Source organism: Myripristis murdjan, chromosome 1 (genome assembly GCF_902150065.1).
Source record: "Myripristis murdjan chromosome 1, fMyrMur1.1, whole genome shotgun sequence".
NCBI lineage: Eukaryota > Metazoa > Chordata > Actinopteri > Holocentriformes > Holocentridae > Myripristis > Myripristis murdjan.
Window position 1 is genome coordinate 26,323,683 of NC_043980.1, and position 13,785 is coordinate 26,337,467.

Sequence of the window (13,785 nt, forward strand, 5' to 3'; positions counted from 1 at the left end):
AAGCTTGGTCTCGAGCCAAGGAAGAGCAGGCTAACCCTTCAAGCTGATTGGCTAAAAGGTAGTGTGGTGGTGGGTGTGGCCTATCACAAAAAGGTGTATAACTCCTAAAAATCAACCACACACACACACACAACAGCTAATTGCTTGAGTTTATTAGACAAAAAGTATCACCTTCAACTAAAAGCATGAAAAGTAAGAATTGAAAAGTTTAATTTAGTCAACTCTGTGATGTGGAAATACCATATCTTGTGTATTGCATAGTGCTGGCAGAGGTACACACTCTGAGTACCATCCCTCTAGTTTGACATGATGTGTGTGTGTCCGCAGGAGTTGGTGAAACACACCACCGACCCCACAGAGAAGGAAAACCTTCGCACAGCCCTCGATGCCATGAGAGTAAGTGTCTGAGTGGATAAATACTTCAGATGTGTGACATTTAAATGTGTGACATCTACCTTTTAATAATGACATGTTTTGTCTGTGTATGTGTGCGCGTGTGTGTGTGAATCAGGACCTGGCCCAGTGTGTGAATGAGGTGAAGCGAGACAATGAGATCATCAGACAGATCACCACCTTCCAGCTGTCAATAGAAAACATGGTTAGATCACAGACTTTGCTGCTAATGTTTTAATTAAATTTAATTAAATTTAATCTAATTTCACTTGTCTGGTCGTCTTCATCCTCATGTCTTCTCTACTTCTGTTGTCCAGACTCAGTCTCTCGCTCTGTTCGGTCGTCCCAAGATCGACGGAGAGCTGAAGATCAGCGTCTCAGAGAAGAAGTCTAAACAAGACAGGTGTGTGTGTGTGTGTGTGCGTGTGTGTGCTGTTGATGCCTCTATGTAATACTCTATTGTTGTTCATTGTTGTTTAACACATATTTGTGTTATGTGTGTGTGTGTGTGTGTGTGTGTGTGTCAGGTATGCATTCCTGTTTGATAAAGCCATGTTTGTGTGTAAGAAGAAGAGCGGAGAGACTTTTGAACTAAAGGAGATCATTGACCTACAGCACTACCAGCTACGAGATGAAAGCACGGGAGAGAAGGACAATAAAAAGGTCCTCTCCTTTCTTTTCCTTTCTTTTCCTCTACTCTTCTCCATCATGTATTTTTTAAATTTTTCATCTTCTCTCCTTTCCCTTCCCTCCTCAGCCACACTTATCCATTTGTTGTTCCTAACACTGGCTGACTAACTGTGTGTGTGTGTGTGTGTGTGTGTGTGTGTGTGTGTGTGTGTGTGTGTGTGTGTGTGTGTGTGTGTGTGTGTACAGTGGTCCCATGTGTTCCTCCTGCTGGACTGTTATGGGAGGTGTGGGTATGATTTGTTCTTCAAAACCAGAGAACTAAAGAAGAAATGGCTGGAGCAGTTTGAGATGGCTCTGTGAGTACACACACACACACACACACACACACACACACACACAGACACACACCACAGTGGCTGTCACACTGTGAGCGACTTGGTTCCTGGTCACACACTTCTGACCAAGTGTGGGCGGAGCCAAGTTGGTGGTTACATCTCTCTAGTGATCCGGTGCAGCTACAGGGTTTGAACAGGACAGCCATGTATTTTTGCAGCTCTGGTATTGCCTGTTGTGGTCAAGTAAAGTTTATATAAATAGTCCTTGTCTCATACCCTTTGATATACCTGACCAAATCAGACACATTTATAGCCATGAGAAATTCAGAGTCTCTGCTCAGCCTGACCTGCAGGTCTTCAGACTGTGGGAAGAAACTCAAGCAGACATGAGAAGAACATAGAAAGGAGCAGGACTTTGTTGAGCCATGCAATACTACATCACTGTCAAGAGTTGACATGTAGCTGGCAAGCTGTAATTATGTGGCATTCATTGATCAGATAGCTCAACTGTGTCGGCTAGGTTGGTCTGTTGTTCCTCTCCAACATGCTAGTTTGTGTGCCTTGTGGTTGCTAATCAGTTGCATTTAGACAAGCTTATCCTGTATCCTGGATGTTTGAGACATGGCTGTGATCAAGAGATATGTTTAAGACCCCTCTACTTACTAATTAAACCTGTAAAAATTATCTTTGATCATCAGTATTATGTATGTAGTGTTTTTTTCCATGAAAAAACATCCCTTCATGCCTTGAAATGGCTTAGACATTACTCTACACCTTGCACAGTGCACGGATCTATGAATACACAAATAGTCCCTGCCCACCGCTGGCACACCAGCTTTTACCTACTTGATAATCTGTCCATGTATCCATCCATGTTTCAGTGAGTCTCTTAGTGGCACTAATATTGTTCATGTGAAGCAGCCATTTCGAGTTGGTCTTGTTGTTTTTTGGAAATAAAACGCTCAAGTGGCACAGCTCTGTGTACACAGAAGCAGGAAGTCCCTATAGTGACACTTGTGAAAGTTGTACCAGAGTTGATAATCTAACCATGTAAAAAATGATTGTTTTCAGCAAATCTCTTAGTTACACTAATATTGTTCATGTGAAGCAGCCATTTCAAGTTGGTTGTCTGTTTTTTTTGACAACTAAATACTCCTGAAACACTCAGTCGACTGGTGGCACTGGTGCAAATCATACACAAAGCACCACCACATCAGCTGATGGGATTCACGGTCAGATTTGTGATGTACCAAATATTACATCCACAGGGTATGTAAATCTCAGATTGTAAGGGCGTGCACAGACACCTCTCCCTAAAGTAGAGGAATGGAAACACTGCAGTCAGTATAGTAAAGATCAGATATTTTAGGGGACATAGACACAAGAAAAACACATTTTTTTGAGTGGAGGGGGTCTTTAATGAATTAACTTGATCTTGTCATACCATCAGCCCCAGCGAAGGATGCAGCTGCGCCCCAATCATTGTTTTGGAGATGTAGGGTTTCAAATAAAGATGGAATTAGGCGGAACTGTGGTTTGTGAAATAAAATCCCCTCAGTAGGAAAACAAGGAAGCATGCAAATCAAATAGGCTTGTAACAGCTAGTGACTACATCAGCTGTGAGTGTCAACCTTACATTTCCCATATCTACAGCAAATGAATGGACTTTTTGCTCTTTGTTGAGTTGCGGTCCAAACACACAGTTTCACTGCTTCGCCGCTATCTCACTGTCTGCCACAGAAAACTTATTTTTTTTCATAGAAACAGAGCTAATTCAGGCTTTCTGCTACAACAAAGTTTAAATCTTTGATGTATGAATTATGAAAGCCTGAGTCCAGATTTTTTTTCTTATGTGTTTTTAATCTTCGTAGGGCATGAACACTTTTGTGAGTCTCCATACTTCTTTAAGGATGCAGGACTGGTATTACCATGTCATGATACTAGTATTAATATGTTTTCAGCAACAAGAATTGACAGTCTCTCCATAAACCTCAATGAGGGGGAGCAGCAGAGAGCATTCTAACAGCTGATATGCACTTCCGCCATAGAAACCATTGCATTTAGGAGAAAATGACTTTTAAAAGCTGTCCACTGTAGTGACCGCTATGCGCCAACGGGTTAAAGCAGATCAGTAAGATTCAAACTTATAACCAGTTGCTTGGTTTCCCAGCTTAGTCACTGCTGTGGTTGTAAATCCTAGGTCAAACATGTGTCCAGAGAACGCCACAGCCAACAACCATGACTTCCAGATGCACTGCTTTGAGGACACCACCTCCTGCAAGGCCTGCTGTATGCTGCTGAGGTACTTTGGTCTGAGTTTCTCTCTCTCTCCCTCTTAATCACCCCCTCAGCTGCAGTAAAAACTCCTTAAAACACATGCTGACTCATGCTAATTCCCACAACTGTCCTCTGTAGAGGGATTTTTTTCCAGGGCTATCGCTGCACTCGGTGTAAAATGGCTGCACATAAAGAATGTTTAGGCAGAGTCCCCACCTGTGGACGGAACTCAGGTATGGACGTGTGTGTGTGTGTGTGTGTGTGTGTGTGTGTTGATGTGGATGTGGATGTGGATGTGGGTGTGCATGCACTGATTGCAAACTCTGCCAATTCAACTGCACTGATCTGCTAAAAGAAACGAATAGAATGACGAACCACTCTGACTTTGGCTGAATCGACATGAAACACTTTGAGTTGAAAACATTAATGAGACGACCTCACGTTGTGTTGATTGAACAGAATATTATGAATTTCAACTTTTTTTTTCAGTATTTTTTGTTCACATCTCAGAAGAAAAAGGATAATCTTACATTATGTCACATGTTTATGGATATAATCTTTTGGCTAAAAACACTGAATCAAATCGCTGACTCGTGGTGTGTAAATTCAAATCAAATTGAACTGTTCCAAAAATGAAAGGTTGTTCTTAAATTGAATCATGACCTTTTGAATCATGAATTGCATTGAATCACTGTTAAGCCAAAGATTCACACCTCTAGTGTGTGTGTGTGTGTGTGTGGGTGGGTGGGTGTGTGGGTGTGGGTGTGTGCTGCAGGGCTGTAGCAGTTATTACTTCTTACACTGTTTGTCATCTATTTCAGATCATTCTGGCACTATAAAGAAGGTAAGGAGTAGTAAGCACTGATTTTTATTTTGTTTGTTTTGTTTGTGATGTGAAATTATTTTATTTACATAGTTTTTTTATTTACATAGTTCTTTTTTCCTCTCTAGAATAAGACACAGAGGGCCTCCCAACATAGCAAACTGGGTAAGAATCAGACACTCCAGTACAGTAGAAACTAGTTAATCTAATCTTAAGTTGGAAACTTGCAGAATTCACATTTGAGAAAAAAAAAAAAAAAAACCCTTCCTGCAGCGGTTCAGCTCTCATGCAGATGTTCACAACATTTCAATGCTGTAGCTCAATTCATCCCCCTTTGTTCCTTCATCTGGAATCAAAGCGCCCTATTTGCTTGTTGTATCTTGTGATTAAGCCCAGTTTCTCCATATTTTCTCTTTTTTCTCTCTCTCTCACTCAGGCCTTCCTAAAATGGAGGTGAGCCAGGAGTATTACGGCTTGCCACCGCCCCCCGTGGCTTTTGGCCAACCACTTCACCTCTCCAAGAGTGAAATAATCGAGCTGACTCGGGCCGAGGCTGACCTGCAATGGTGGGAGGTAAATACCACACACACTACATTCAGAGAGCTGAAGAGGGCACACACACACACGCCGGCGTTTATTTCACTGTGTTTTCAGAGCATGTTTCCTGTGGTTAATGTGTAGGAGTGAGATGCTGTTGTCTGTTTCATTCTCTTAACTTTTGTTTCGTCGTTTTCCCTCCTGCATCTCTCTCATCTATCTCTCACTTCCTCTCTCACTCCCATCCTGCTGCACTACTGTCTCTGCAGTAGAATTCATTTTCATGATTAATGAATTGAAGAAAACCCTGCTATTTTTATAAGCTTGCTAACTCCTCTGATGCAAAGGACCATTCATTTGCATTTTCATTTTCAAATCCAAAAATATGATTTGCAACAGCAGATGATCTTTGCTGTTGATAAAATTATTTTGGGATATGACATACCAAATACTTTCCATATTGTTGATGTTTCGATGATGGATGGTCTTATGGTTTAATGTAAAAACACCACAAATCAGGATCAGTGGCTGGATATTGTCCAAGATTTTTTTTGTTATGGAAAAGATGGCATACATTTTGCAAGTTTGAGAGAACACATTTAAAAAGAACTGGAAAAAGTGGAACATAAACTAGGTGATAGCCTAATCAGAATTATACATTTGTGTGAATATTGTAATATTTCCAGAAAACTACTTAAGTTTTTCTTTTTCATTTAAAAAAAAAAAAAAAAAAAAAAAAAAAACATCAATTGATGCCTTCATCTATTGTGAGTTTTGTTTGCACATGGATCCTGGTTTTTGGGATGGATTTTTTAAAGCCTGTTAATTAATGACCATTTGTTATTCTTCGTGCTACTCAGGGCAAGAATGTGATGACTGGTCAGATGGGATGGTTCCCCTGCACCAAAGTCCAGCCGTACGTCCCTGTGAGTACAGTCCAACCACGCATCTCTTCCTGCCACACACTGAGCCGGGTACAGTTCAAATCACCTCCAAAAAACTGAGGAGGCAATAAAAATAACCCCAGCATAAACCTGCACAACATTTTAAGGCTGGAGTCTAATGTAAAGCAAGTAGTCTCACTGAGAATGAACATGCATAAAAGTACATTTCAGACAAAAAACAGAGGAACACCGCAGAATTTCATTAATTTCATCAAATTAAGATGTTAGAAATGCTTTCAAAACCTCCAGAGGAACAGGAGAATCTCATTTCAACATCATTTTCAACTGATTTCATTTATAATATGTGTAATAATGAGAGAGCCTTGCCAATGAATGATATCTGATCCTGTGATCTGTGATCTGAACAAGCACAGTGGCAAGATGTTGTTTAGAAAGTAGAGATTTGCAGATAAATGTAATGCAATGGAAATCCTTTTTTTGTTGTTGTTAAAGCAGGTCAAACATCTTTGCTCATGTAAACTGCAGTAGTAACTATGAAATTAATATTCTGTGCTCAAAGACACTGTGAAACTGCTCACGCATGATGATGGTGATTGAGGCAATGTGCTTCAAGGTTATTACAGTTAACTAAAAGTAACCTGAAAATTAAACATAGATGTGAAAAAAAAGCATTTTAGTTCACTGAAATTAAAATAAAAACAACAACAAACAAACAAAACAATATTGTGTACTTGCAAAACTATCTATAATTAAATACAGATATACAGAAAATGTCTTTAGTTTTAGTCTTTGTCAGTCTGGTCAAACAACCAGCAGGACGAGGCGCTGGTGCTGCTGTTTATTGAGACTGAGACGTCAACATGACTGTGGGTTACTTGTCTTCACACTGTGCTGTTTGTGTTGTAATGCCTAATCTGAACTTCCTAAATATTGACCGTGACAAGTACACCCCATATTATATAACACTGAAATGAAACATTTTAAAACAAAAACTAAACTGGAATGAGCGAACCCACTCACCGAAGCTAAACTCAATTGAAAAAAAAAATTAAAAACAAAATAAAAATAAATAAGCAATGAAAAAATACAAAACTGCAGTAACTCTGGATCAGGCAGCGACAGACTTTCTGCCTCATCAAACACTTCAGGGCATTACAGTAACCTGCACACCAGACTTCCTGTTTTAAAAAAGGGAAGCAAGGTTTGTTTCTTTACCAGAATCAAAAGTTAATTTTAAATTTATGAGTTTAGATGTTCCACCTGGGTCTTAAAGGCCAATCTACTGTCTGGCCAAACACAGATACTCATACGATTGTACAAACTCAGCTAGATGAGAGGTTAAGTATATAGATATCAATATTAAGAAGTGCAGACGAGCTCTGTGTTCAGGTGGTTTGTGTGTGTTTGTACCTCTAACCTTGTGATCTGACCCTCCACAGAGGCCGACCCCTGACCTTTCTGGCTTCCACTGGTGAGTACCAACAACAGCTGAGTTTGTATCCCCGGTTCACCAAACCACTGTTTTTTTTGTGAACTCAGTAATATCTGTCCAAACACACCGAAGAACTGGGAGAAAATACTATACTAACACTCCCAAAACTAGAATTAGCTCCTAAAATGCCCACCTTGATGTAATTTAGTACATCAAAAAATTACTTTTCCATTTTTTTTAACCTGTGGTGGCAATTAGATGCTCAAGAAAGTCATGATAATGCCACTCATTCTGAAAAGCTGCATTATGCTGCATTTTGGCCTTAATGCTAAAAAAAAAAAAAAAAAAAAAAAAATGAAAAGCAAATTTTTAAGTCATTGTACAAGTATTGTTGTATAAAGTCTCATCAAGGCAACAAAAAGGCCATGAGACCTACATTTGAGTTTTGAAAGTCTAAGCATGTGATTCTCGTTGTGCCTCAAGGTTCGCTGGGAATATGGACCGCACGGCTGCCAAAAACCTGCTGATGCCTCGGTCAGACGGGACTTTCCTTGTCCGGCAAAAAGATGGTGGAGAGTTTGCTATCAGCATCAAGTGAGGCTCCTCTGATTCATCTGTCAAAGTATTATTCTTCATCGCAGAGCGCTTGGTAGCTTGTGCTGTCGCTCTGTCCTCCAAACATCTCTGTGTCTGCTCTCCCAGGTTCAACATGGACATCAGACACATAAAGATCACCTCCACCGAGGGTCTGTACCGCATCAACGAGAAGAAAGCATTCAAGAGTGTAATCGTAAGTCTCACGCCACGTCTAGACAAAAGCCATTAGAGCAAATATTCTGTTATGCTCCCTTCATTGTGGTTTTGCAAGCAGCCAGTTGATGCCCTTCACCAGGGTCCACTTCCCATTTCTCTCTATCTTCTCTTGCGGTGCGCCGTACTTACCCTCTTCCTCTGCCCCCTGCCAGGAACTGATTCAGTTTTACCAGCAGAACTCTTTAAAGGAGTATTTCAGGGACGTGGACACCGTACTGAAGACTCCCTATAAACAACCAGAGCAAAGCAGCACGCCCAACAACACACCATCTCCAGGTATCTCTCTCTCTCTCTCTCTCTCTCTCTCTCTCTCTCTCGCTCTCACTATAGGCCTAGGCATTATGGACAGAATCAAATATCACCATATTTTTGGGCGAACACCTCCATATTGATATTATAGGGATGACCACTGGTGCTTTCATGAGATATTTACAGATATTTTTGATAAACAATCATTAGTAATCAGGTTGTGATGACTAAGCAACTAGATATAAATATTCTTTATTGTAATGGAGCATTTGAAATCAAGAAGACCACACTTATGCCATATATCACGATATTACGATATCTAAAATCCCAGATGATATCGCGATGTCGATATAATAACAATGCGTTGTCCAGCCCTAATTCTCACACACCCAGACATGACACACACATGAGCCGGACTGTGCCAATCCGTGTTGTAATGTGCGATCCATCTGACAGGGGGCAGCATGCGGAGTTTTGGCGTAGCGAGAGCCAGGTACGACTTCTCGGCCAGAGACCGGACGGAGCTGTCGCTGCAGGAGGGAGACACCATCAAGATCCTGTCCAAGAAAGGCCACAACGGCTGGTGGAAAGGAGAGGTGTACGGCCGGGTGAGGAATTTGCACAGAACACACACACACACACGTCCATGAAGAATATGTACAGAGGCCTGTATCACGAAGCAGGATTCAGGCTTTAGTGAGATAACTTCAGGCTCCACTCCGGATTTCCTGTATCACAAAGATGGTTCACCTCACATCGGGATAGGAAACCTCTCCTAATTCCACATAAAGCACCGCCTCCCGGCCAATCAGCTGTTTGCGAAAACATGGCCTGCCCAATCACTGAGGATCCCATTGAAGTGAGGAGAGCATTACGGCGTGAAAGGATTTTCCTGGACCGATCAAATCCGTTAGATTTTGCCAACGACCATCTGTATGAGAGAAAGTGTAGTAATCATAATGTAATACTAATGAGAAGCAGCACTTCAGCCTGGCTAAAAGCTGCCTGCTAAACAGAGCTGACATTCTGTCGGAGAGGAAAACAGAAATGAGAGATCATTAAAGAAAATTTGTTAATTAAAAGTATTTTTAGAGGCGTTTTCACAACATTTTAGGGACATTGAAAATGGCACAATTAATTAGCTCTAAATATTTTTGGGGGGCAAATTATTCCTGGGTGAGAGAATGGGCCTGATTGACAGCTCGCTCATGCAAATGTGAAAAAGGATCATTTGTACCCTTCATTAAGGAGGGCGAGTCGGCCTTTATATTTGCCTTTTGTTCCTGATAGGTTCTAACGCAGCTCCGTTTATGATTTTATTCAGGCTGTCAACCTGATGTGCTGATGTGATTGAATTGTGGCGTCAGCTTATAGATTTAATATAGCCTGTATAAAGTAAGGACATTAAAAAGGCAAACTTACCAAATGCAATGATTTTCTTGTGTTTAATTTTTACTTGCTCCCACATTCTTTTACCCCCTGAGGGGTCACACCTGGAGGAATTAAACTATACCTGTCATACACGCAACACATCTGTGCAGTGCAGTGCATGGTTTTCAGCATCAGATGTGGACTTGAGCCACTGATGTGTAACTTAAGTTAACAAGCATTCTGCATTCTCTGCACGGCAGCCACAGTGTTCGATTTAGAGTGTAAATTTTGTTTTTCCTCCTGATACTTTTCCAGTATAATACGCTGTTCCTCCGCCGTGAATTATTACTCTGTGCGTTTTTCCTTGTCGCTCATGTTTGTGATTGGTCTGCTGCCTCGGAACCCGCCCCTTATACGTGCGCGTTCACGGCTCTTCATGAGGCAAACCTGGATCGAGTTGATAACTAGCGTCGTGATACCGGTTATCCCTGATCACCATGATCTCGATTAGTGTAGCTGGTAGGTCTGAGAAATCCAGGGAAACTGAGCTTGCTTCGTGATACAGGCGTCTGGCTTGTAAAGTCTGCTCGTCTAACACACACACACTTCTGTTTCCAGGTGGGGTTCTTTCCAGCAAACTATGTGGAGGAGGATTATTCAGATTACTGCTGACCTGGCTTCAGAGGAGCCATGTGTGTGTGCATGGGCCTGTATAACACCTTGTGTCTCCACTGTTTGTGTATACCAATCAGTGTGACTGTGTGTGTGTGTGAGAGAGAGGGGTGTCGTTTACTGTGTTACTGTGACCTGAAGTTGCCTAGCGTTGCAAATAAAATTAAACTGTTCAACTGACCATGGCTTCTTTTTTTGTTCCTCTGACTCTTTACCCTATTGCAGCCTGATGAGAAAACGTTACTGAGTGAACTATTCAATTCATTCAGCCATTACATGGGTACAAATTTTAATATTAATAGTAATTCATGTTTCTGTGCTCTAGGGTAGTTCAAATAATGTTTGTAAATGTAAGCCATCATTTCCCAAAGCTAGAAACCACAGAGCTGCAACTCCTTACAAATGAGTGAGACTTGGTACAGCTTCTCTACATTGTTATATAGATTTTGTGCGTCCACAGATACAGATGCTATACAGTGCTGCCATAAACAGGGATAACATGAAGGAACTCTTAAGGGGTTGCAGAAAAAGTAATCACGTTTTTTTTTTTTTTTTTTTACTCAAATAACAAGACAGACACTCAGACTTTTAGGTATATAAATATCAGCTTTACTTCCAAAACAATATCAAAATAAACGGAAAAATTAACATCAACAATATGTCTCAAACACCATGTTGTCCTGGCTAAAATTTAATAGCCAATACTATCTTAAGCTCAGATCTATTCATTGTGTGTATATGTGTGTGTGTGTGTGTGTGTGTGTGTGAGTTTGTGTTGGGGAGCGGGGGCGCATATGAAGCATTGACTTGTGGTCCTCCTCTGGTCTACTGGTAGTACAGCTCCAGGTTCATTCCATCGTGGATTTCATCTAGACGCCGTGGTTAAGTACAACAGATCAGAGTGGAAAAGTTTTGATCTTGTCAGTTTATTACTTTGACTTTCTGTGATTTATTACTGTGACTTTCTTTTTCTGCAGCACCTTCAAAACATTCAGCTTCAGTATGATGTATGTAAACCTCCATTAATGGGTTAAGTAAAAGCATCAGTCAATCTCTCTACTGTTTTCAGATGAAAAAAAAATGTTTTCAAAAAGCTCAACTGTATGCAAGTGTCTTAATTTCAGAATATATTAGAAAAACACTGAGAGTGGCGAATGCAAAGCCTGTGGCCACAATGTGCTGACCATGCCAAGTAATGACTTCCACTTCAGAAAAGAACAGTAAACTGAACAAACACATTGAGAAAAGACCAAGAGAAAAACATCTTGTTCATTGCTGGTGTACTTGGGCTGGGACACAGATAAATGTTATACCTGGAAAATGCATTAAATGCCCTTAGAATAAATGAAATGTGTTGTATTAACCCTCTATGGCATAAAATAGTCAGAGCAACAAGCTACAAGATTTTCCTCGTCCAGCCAAACTAGTTTATGGAAGCTGCTATACAAGTTAACTTTCCCAAGTGATAATCAACTTAAAGTTTTTCTACAGTTGGCTTGGTAGCCTAATAAGATACTTTCTGTTTGTCATGCTGCAGTGACAGATGCCCCTTCTTCATTCTGTACACAGTCAGGGCACCTAAAAATCACACATGGTGTTTAATCTCATTGACTGAATTGACCTCCATGGTGCTTTGGTCTGACAAATATCAGTGCAGCTTTACAAAGAAGACCCACATGGTGATTTAAAATAAAAGGATACAGTCACCCAGAGACACGTGGTCCTTGAAAATGGTGTACCTAGAGAGACAATCAGAGCATGGGCTTTAACTTGGCGGGTCAGAGAAAAAAGCCACACGACAAACTCTGTGCTCGCAGAGGACAGATTGTCCCAGAGGACCAACTTACCATTTCTTCAGTACGATCTTGTCCCACCGTGTCCCTGTCTGGGCAGCAATAAGTTTCTTCAAATCTCCGATTGTGTCCTCAGAGCTGAAGCGTGCGGGTTAAGGAAAATACTTCTACATCCAGTTGGTATTATTATGCTGTTTTTTGAATAATGCTTAATTTTCACTGTTGCCACACTTAAAATGTCAAATAAGTGTGAAGCCATAGTTGTGTCATATATTGTATTGCTGTCAAAATATGTGTCATATATATTGAGGTATGAAATTTTGTTCATAGGACGTGCTGCACTTGCATTAAATTTAATATTTGCAAGGCCATGAAAGGATTTAAGAAATGCAGTATAGCAGAAATTTGCATCTGCACATGCTTTTTACCTGCGGTCAGGTAAATTATCTGCCAGGGAGGTTTAGCAGCATCTCCACAGCTTCAACAAAGGATACTTGCACTTGACCCGGACTTTCTTGCCCAGGCGATCGTTGCACACCACCTCAATCATCTTTCCTGGCTGTGCAGCAGAGAGAAGGAGGTGAAAACCAGTGTTAGCACCTAAAACACAACTTCACTTCAATACTTTTTCCCCCTTCTCTTTTACCTGATTAAACTCAGGTCAGGTTCATTATATGCATTCCTCATTAAGAATGATTCTGTAAATATACTTCAGTATCAAAACAGTCTGAAATTAATCTAAAAGTGAAATACAACAAGAACACATAACAAAATGTAGGGAACACAAACAAACCCTGCAGCGTCTGCCAACTAAGTGAACTCAATTTGAAATGTCTGTGAAATGAAATAGTTTTTTCTACCAATTTCTGAGCTTTAAATTTTCAACAGTAGCCCTATGTTTTAAAAATTGGAACCTTTAACATGTAATACAGCTGTATTTTTGTTTTTAAACCAAAATAATAATCAAACTAACATTAGATTCATCTGCCGAAAAACTGGACTTTTTAAACATGAGTGATCTGTCAGTCTTTGGCAGCATTATGTCTTTGTCTGCATTTTTTTAAAGAGGTTATTTTGTAAATCAAACCAAAAAGAAGTTTCTCCCCTCTGTGCCTGGGAGGTTGTTTTACACAGAGACACAGTTTAAACACACAGAGAGAGAGAGACACCTGTCTGTCCTGAGCTCTGCGGTTCACTCTCAGTTGCACGGCTAGCTGTTAGCTGCTGTTAGCTGCAGCCACACAGCAACACGTCCAGCCGACACAGCGGCACACACGGCGGTCTGAGGGCCGCTTCACTGCTCACCGTTCATACCAACATGTCACACATACAACCACAGGCTGCTGGATGCTGAGTAATTACCTGCAAATATCACAGCAGTATCCAAACAGCTTTCTTCCGCAGGTATTTTCTGGAATGGGTTATCCTCAGTACCGTAAACGGGTTTACTCGCTTTGCGTCGGGTTCTACACCAATCAAATGGCTGCATGTATGATTGACAGCATGTTTCCGCCTATGGTTGGACAGTAGATCCGTCGGAGGCGGGCGTAATTCC

The 13,785-nt window shown here is 40.8% G+C and overlaps 2 protein-coding genes across 2 annotated transcripts in view; one reads left to right on the top strand and one right to left on the bottom strand.

Annotated features, from left to right (window-relative positions):
- Window positions 1–10,605, top strand: part of vav1 (vav guanine nucleotide exchange factor 1) — a 20,032-nt gene extending 9,427 nt beyond the window's left edge. Inside the window, exons 13-29 of the mRNA XM_030045567.1 lie at window positions 328–396; window positions 512–598; window positions 711–796; window positions 921–1,056; window positions 1,270–1,379; window positions 3,559–3,660; window positions 3,774–3,868; window positions 4,457–4,479; window positions 4,587–4,623; window positions 4,895–5,031; window positions 5,856–5,921; window positions 7,340–7,371; window positions 7,816–7,926; window positions 8,035–8,122; window positions 8,298–8,421; window positions 8,851–9,002; window positions 10,384–10,605. Coding sequence (XP_029901427.1) covers window positions 328–396; window positions 512–598; window positions 711–796; window positions 921–1,056; window positions 1,270–1,379; window positions 3,559–3,660; window positions 3,774–3,868; window positions 4,457–4,479; window positions 4,587–4,623; window positions 4,895–5,031; window positions 5,856–5,921; window positions 7,340–7,371; window positions 7,816–7,926; window positions 8,035–8,122; window positions 8,298–8,421; window positions 8,851–9,002; window positions 10,384–10,437 — 1,509 coding nt within the window. The 3' untranslated portion in view covers window positions 10,438–10,605. The remainder of the gene's footprint in view (window positions 1–327; window positions 397–511; window positions 599–710; window positions 797–920; window positions 1,057–1,269; window positions 1,380–3,558; window positions 3,661–3,773; window positions 3,869–4,456; window positions 4,480–4,586; window positions 4,624–4,894; window positions 5,032–5,855; window positions 5,922–7,339; window positions 7,372–7,815; window positions 7,927–8,034; window positions 8,123–8,297; window positions 8,422–8,850; window positions 9,003–10,383) is intronic.
- A 418-nt stretch (window positions 10,606–11,023) lies between these two features.
- ubl5 (ubiquitin like 5) lies at window positions 11,024–13,724 on the bottom strand. Its single transcript, XM_030060317.1, has 5 exons — window positions 13,593–13,724; window positions 12,725–12,789; window positions 12,285–12,368; window positions 12,139–12,176; window positions 11,024–11,306 (listed from the first exon to the last, which is right to left on the bottom strand). Exons 2-5 carry the CDS (start codon window positions 12,778–12,780, stop codon window positions 11,263–11,265), a joined length of 222 nt encoding a protein of 73 aa, XP_029916177.1. The 5' UTR covers window positions 12,781–12,789; window positions 13,593–13,724; the 3' UTR covers window positions 11,024–11,262.
- Between the last annotated feature and the right edge of the window lie 61 nt (window positions 13,725–13,785).